At 42.6% G+C, this 5,984-nt stretch overlaps 1 protein-coding gene across 1 annotated transcript in view; it reads right to left on the bottom strand.

Moving 5' to 3' along the window:
- Positions 1–317: 317 nt before the first annotated feature.
- Positions 318–5,984, bottom strand: part of ephb3a (eph receptor B3a) — a 54,425-nt gene continuing 48,758 nt past the window's right edge. The window contains exon 15 of the mRNA XM_088310406.1: positions 318–2,994. Coding sequence (XP_088166532.1) covers positions 2,883–2,994 — 112 coding nt within the window. The 3' untranslated portion in view covers positions 318–2,882. The remainder of the gene's footprint in view (positions 2,995–5,984) is intronic.

Below are 5,984 nucleotides of genomic sequence, written 5' to 3'. Positions count from 1 at the left end.
CTGCTCTGAGCTTTGTGTCCTGTCTGATGGATCAAAGCAGAACAACGGCGACAGCCATATTAACGTTGTCTCCTTGAAGCTTCTCCAGTAACAAAGCTGAGAAAAAAAAAATCTTCCAGTTCAGTCACATGATGTCATTATTTGGCAAGCAGCACATATTGCACCCTTTAATTTTAATTCGTTTTAAAAAACAGTTGTGATGTTCCAACAGTGGAGGTAAAACATATTAGCTATTCCTTCTTTTCATCCCTCGGCCAGATGAGACCCGGAACTCCAGCCTGGTGAACATGCGAGGAAATCAAAGAGAATACCAGAGATCTGTTTAATAATTTATTTGCATATGATTATCGTAAAAATATTGAAGGAGAAATGCAGATTTTTCTTTTCTAGTTTTCTGGCATTTTTTTTTTGATATACAGTATCTACTACACCTTGAATTGCACAGGAAAAAGTCTGCCCTTACGGACGCACGTTTTCTTCTTCGTCTTTCATTGTGACATATAGTTTGAGATATGTAATGACCGTTACACTTTAATTTTTGCCATTGTTTGCTCCTCAACAACAAACAAACAAGCATGTAAACAAAGGTCACACAGAGGCCAAAGTCAGGTCAGAAAGCAGTAAAATGTTGATTGATCTAAAGAGTTACTGTATGTACATACAGGCCATCATTTATTTCAATAGGAACTGCACTGGAAAATGTTCAGGAGAAATGGACCAATAAACAGTCGACTTTCAATCCACATTTGTAGATCAGTTCAAAATTAAGGTCACGCTTTCATCTCTTATCGTGACCTTTTCAACTCAAACTTATGACGTGGTTGCCAAAGTAAGAGTTACGATTCACAGGCGCCGTTCATTAAAAATGCAAAAAAACAAAACAAAACGGAAAGCCGGACGGCAGAAATGTCTCCATTTTGTCCGTTTTTAGGAGCACTCATTCATTCTGGTCTGATCACTTGAAGAAAAACAAGCACACACGCGCACACACACACACGCACACGCAACCCCACACACACACACGCACAAGCGTTGGAATAAAAAATGTTGAGCCCCCAGTAAAAAAAGCACAAATACACTTCATCAGTCATAAGTTAGCATTCAAAACAATGCGTATGTTTCAATTAAGAAAATACGGACGTTAAAGTCCATAGCAAATGCCACCAAAGCAACATATAACGTGGAAGGTTCCACTTTGGCATGCACGTGACGGACGTGTCCAGCACAGTGTCATTTGCGGTCTTCCTCTGTGAGAAGAGACCACGTGAAGACTTGGATGCTTTGTACACATTTAGAACACGGAATTCTCCCAGTACAGGTGGAAGACAGAGTATACAAGGAAGCAGATTTACCTGTAAAGTGTTCCTCCGCCTCAAAAAAAAAAAAAAAAAAGAGAGGACAGAGTAGGTAAGAAAAAATATATATATATAATAAATCAGTGTATCATTTGTTCTTTCTGTTTTCAACTGGCAGTTGGGGAAAAAAATCAAAAGGTAGCTCATTATTTTATTTGTTTTTAAATCCAGAATGAAAAAAATACATTTAGATTATTCATCATTTAAATGGAGGCTTATATTAAATTAAAGTATGAATTTGCAAAATGTGCTACAGGACACAGTTTGATTTGAATATTTAATTTGTCATTTTTACCGAAAGTATAGTAATTACCCTTCCTAAAGATACGCTAGCAGGTTAGCAACCATACTCAGTCAACGTCAGGGGCATCACATAGTTTGGAGTTGCTATAAATCTTTTGTGACTCCAGTCCCGTCCCGTCCTGTCCTGTCTTCGTATAGTGTAGCTGCTTGATTGTGGTCCCGACTGACTGGGACGGCTAACAAGCTAACTATACCGCTACGCTCCACTGTCAGTCAAATACTACGACTATGACTTTGAATAATGGACGCTACTTTCTCTAGCATTTTTTTATATTCAACCCTAAATGTGTGAGCAGCAAAAATATATCAAACTAAAGTCTCCGGTGGCTGAAATAGATCCCACAACGCAAGGACCCGCGATAGACATTAGCTAGTTTGCAAGCTTACAGGATCTGGGGCTTCACTTGACATATTTCGAAGCGTCACCTCCTAGCTTGGGAATTTAAATAAGAACACCAAGCTGTTCTGTAAAGCGTGACATCAAGGGAAGATGCGATTTTGAGTTGCAAGTCATACCTCGCTAGCTAAATGCATGTTGTAGTTGTAGAAATGTATGTAAGTGACCTGATCTGATGCCAGATAACCACTGATGCGAACAAAGGATTCAAGTTTTTTTTATAGCCACACAAACCCCACAAAATTAAGAGAAATGTAATGGTAGAAATTTGTTTAATGCTACAATTTAGTTCTCAATAGTGCTCACTCTTTGTAAGAAAATAACGAGTCACTTTTTCAATTTATTTTTACCATTGCCAATTGATAAGCGAAAGAACAAATTAAAAAAAAAAAAAAGAGATCTACTACAGTTGTCTTTAAATCTTGGCACCGTCGGATCCCTCCAGACCCTCATCCTCGTTTGTGTGCGCTTCCCTCTCGAGGAGAAGCCCAACTGGCTCCCAACCAGCAGAAAACACATGCAGACATGCAAACACAACCTGAGAGGGCCCATAAGAAGTTTGGCTTTATGTCAACAGTCACAAAACCACAAATGAAGAACACACACACACACACACACGCACGCACACACACCGACCGTAAATGGAACGTTCTCTTTAAACACAAAGTCTCCGAGCGCTGGCACAAAGTAATCCGAGTGGTCCTTCCTGTGCAGCGGGAGCTTCCCTCTTTTTATCTTCTTTATTTTACATAGGGCTCTTCACATCAGAGTTTTCTAGGTAGTTTCTTTTGAACGTTCCGTCTCCTCGAGGTTGCTTTTGCCGCAGCTCACACTCTGATGGGGAGTGTTTGGCTCATTTGTTGCCGCGCGATTTCCTCACTGCTGTCCAGACTTTTCCGGTTGTGTCCCGGCAGTGTTCCTCCGAGCCTCAGCAGGTCCCTGTCGGTACAAGTCGCAAAAAGTCAGCAGTGGGTCAAATGACACATCACGGTACAGCCACATTTCAGTTCAGTAGGCTTTTTACCGGCGTTCCCACTGTGAAGGTCCCAAATTATTTGACCCATAGCATCGTAATTTTCAGCACCTGCGCACTGGGGTACCGAACAATTTGCTAGTGCTATCTTTCCAAACCTGTATTGAGCCAAGGCACGTATATTAGATGAGGAAAAATCTCACAAGGTCACAAAAGTAGACGTATGCCATTGTGGTTCCATTCAATTAATGGCTCAAAGTGCATCAGTGACTTTTCTACGTGAGAAGAGAGCTGCAGAGATTGCAGATTGATGTGCTACACAATCATATATATATTTTTTATTGGCCCAAAGCTAAGGTAGAGAGGAGTAATTGATTCACTGTGTTTGTTGTATTTGTGTCACAGTCGTTGCAGTAACAGGGAAACCTTTTGGCCAAATATGCGCAATTATTTTCATAATTCTGTCCTCAGATAACCTGATATTTTTACAAATTACTAATAATTTAAAGTGCGAAAAATAGCTTGAACAAACATTAACTCCTGAACACTCAACTTTTTTAGAAGTGTTGTAAAATGCCGCCTCCTCCTTGACTTTGCGGGAGCTATGCAGCCACAAGATTGAAACGATGAGCGATTAGGAATAAAGTAGTTAGCTTAGATACAATTGAGCAAACCTAAAATTGATCGGTGTCATGTTTGGGTGGAAGAGGACCTGGTCTGCCACAAAGGTTACTGCATGCAGATTCCTTTTCACCTTTCACTGCTTTATCGGCTCAATATTTCATTTATTGCATCACTCACGAGTCAAAGACCTTTGAGAAAGAGCTTGCGGAAGATGATGCAACAACAATCATTTGTTTTTGTGAGGTATTAAAGGCTTCTTGTGTGGTATGGGGGGACGTGAGCACACACTTTGATGTGGAAGGATGGCATTGAAATTGTCACCGAATTTTAACCCCTTCACTGCCATTGACGAGTATAGAAGCCAAAAAGTATATTCTTTTTACCTGGACTGGCAGTGAATGAGTTTAGTCAATGACAGTGTAGTAAAAAAAGCAATTATGAGTGCATTTAATTAGTGATTGAACATGATTTTGGGGTGGTGTGTTGATGGTATATGATAGTAATATTAAGTAATCATGTAATAGAGAATTAATGCTGTCTTTTGTAACTCAAGTAAGAAGTGATGCACTTTTTTAAAAAAAGATACAAAATAATTTATTACAAATTTATTTTGCGGACCACCAAGGTACGGCTGGGGACCACTGTTTGAGAACCACTGGGCTGGGAGACGCCTCCCAGATAGCGTAATGTTCCATATCCTCTCTCTAGGGACGCTATCTAGCCGACCATCGCTACAATCACGCTCTGACAACACAATGCGTTCGCCTCCTCCTCCTCTTCTTCTTCTCCCCACTATCTTTTGCTGTTGCATACAGATGAGCCCATAAATTAATCATTGGCATGTCATCAGCACACAGTGACACGTAGCATAACATGCGTACACGCTCGTCTCACACACACTTCTTTCCTGTTGCCCCAAGACGGCACTGAGCGCGCACTCTCCCTGATGCATTAAAAAGCTCATTAGCAAGCTAATTAAACACATTCCTCTCTTTTAGCTTCTCCTCAATCTCCCTTATTACTCACACTTCATCATTGCCTGCTTTTCCACATCAGCAGCCCTGGCTGCTGTCTGTCCTATCAACGACAGTCCAGCATCTCGTCGAGTATTGGGGGAATTAAACCGAGGTCAGCCATTACATTTCCACACACAATTAGCTGCACCGAGTCCCAAATCCTGGCATATCGCTTGCCCTTGGGGGCTCCGGTGCTCGAGTGAAGCCGTGAGCCAAGGAGCTGGCACACCACCTGGATACGAGATGTGTCATTCTTGCATTTTGTGCCCATCGGAAGCAGGATAACATTACAGACCCAGAGAGAGAGACAGACGACGGGGGCTTAATTCATTACACAGTAATACGTTGCAGACATCGGCGATAGAGCAGTAGTGATTGTGATTTCATTCACAATGTGCTTCATATTTAAAAACTAAAACAGTACTTTTTTTGCCAAAGTACTTTCAGTTTGATGTGGAATACGGGGATTCCAATGACAGGGGGGGGCCACGGTGGACGACGGAGTGTAGAGATTGTGGTTTTGATTCGTTCTCCGGCCTTCCTGTGTGGAGTTTGCATGCTCTCCCCGTGCCTGCGTGGGTTTCCTCCAGGTAGTCCGGTGTCCTCCCACATTCCGAAAACATGCATGGCAGGCCGATTGAACACTGTAAATTGCCCCTAGGTATGAGTGTGAGCGCAGATGGTTGTTCGTCTCTGTGTGCCCTGCAATTGGCTGGCAACCAGTTCAGGGTGTCCCCCGCCTACTGCCCGAAGATAGCTGGGATAGGCTCCAGCACCCCCCCGCGACCCTAGTGAGGAGAAGCGGTACAGATAATGGATGGATGGATTCCTATGACCGATAGGTACGTGCCACAAAATAATCTGCAAAGTAGCCTATTTGTTGAACCGCGATACAGCAGGGGGAATACCGTACATGGCTAGAGAGGCGAGATCATCCTGATGACAGCCCAACAATTTCCGTACAAACACAGTTCAGACTATCCGGAACAGTCGCATTTGCTGTGCTCGACCCTGGAAGAACAAATGATCACCAGGCGCACCAGCGCCTATGAATAAGTTAACTTCACAGAGAAGTCTCAGTGGCAGAGGCACACGACTGTCTGGCAACAAAAAGCCTTCCAGCTCTGAGAGAGCGAGAGTTTCTCTCAAAACAATCTGAAAGCCGACAAACCCAACAAGAAGGAATCTCATTTGCCTCTTTGTAAGGTCGCCATATTTGTCTTCACCAAGACATCTTATTCCAACAACCCCGGGGGCAGAGACATCTCTCTACGTGAAGGAGGCTTCATCCTCTGCGTCGCAGCTGTCATATACAA

This window comes from Idiotropiscis lumnitzeri, chromosome 12 (genome assembly GCF_059441095.1).
Source record: "Idiotropiscis lumnitzeri isolate Australia: NSW breed Sydney's pygmy pipehorse chromosome 12, RoL_Ilum_1.0, whole genome shotgun sequence".
NCBI lineage: Eukaryota > Metazoa > Chordata > Actinopteri > Syngnathiformes > Syngnathidae > Idiotropiscis > Idiotropiscis lumnitzeri.
This window is presented reverse-complemented; position numbering and strand designations above follow the sequence as displayed.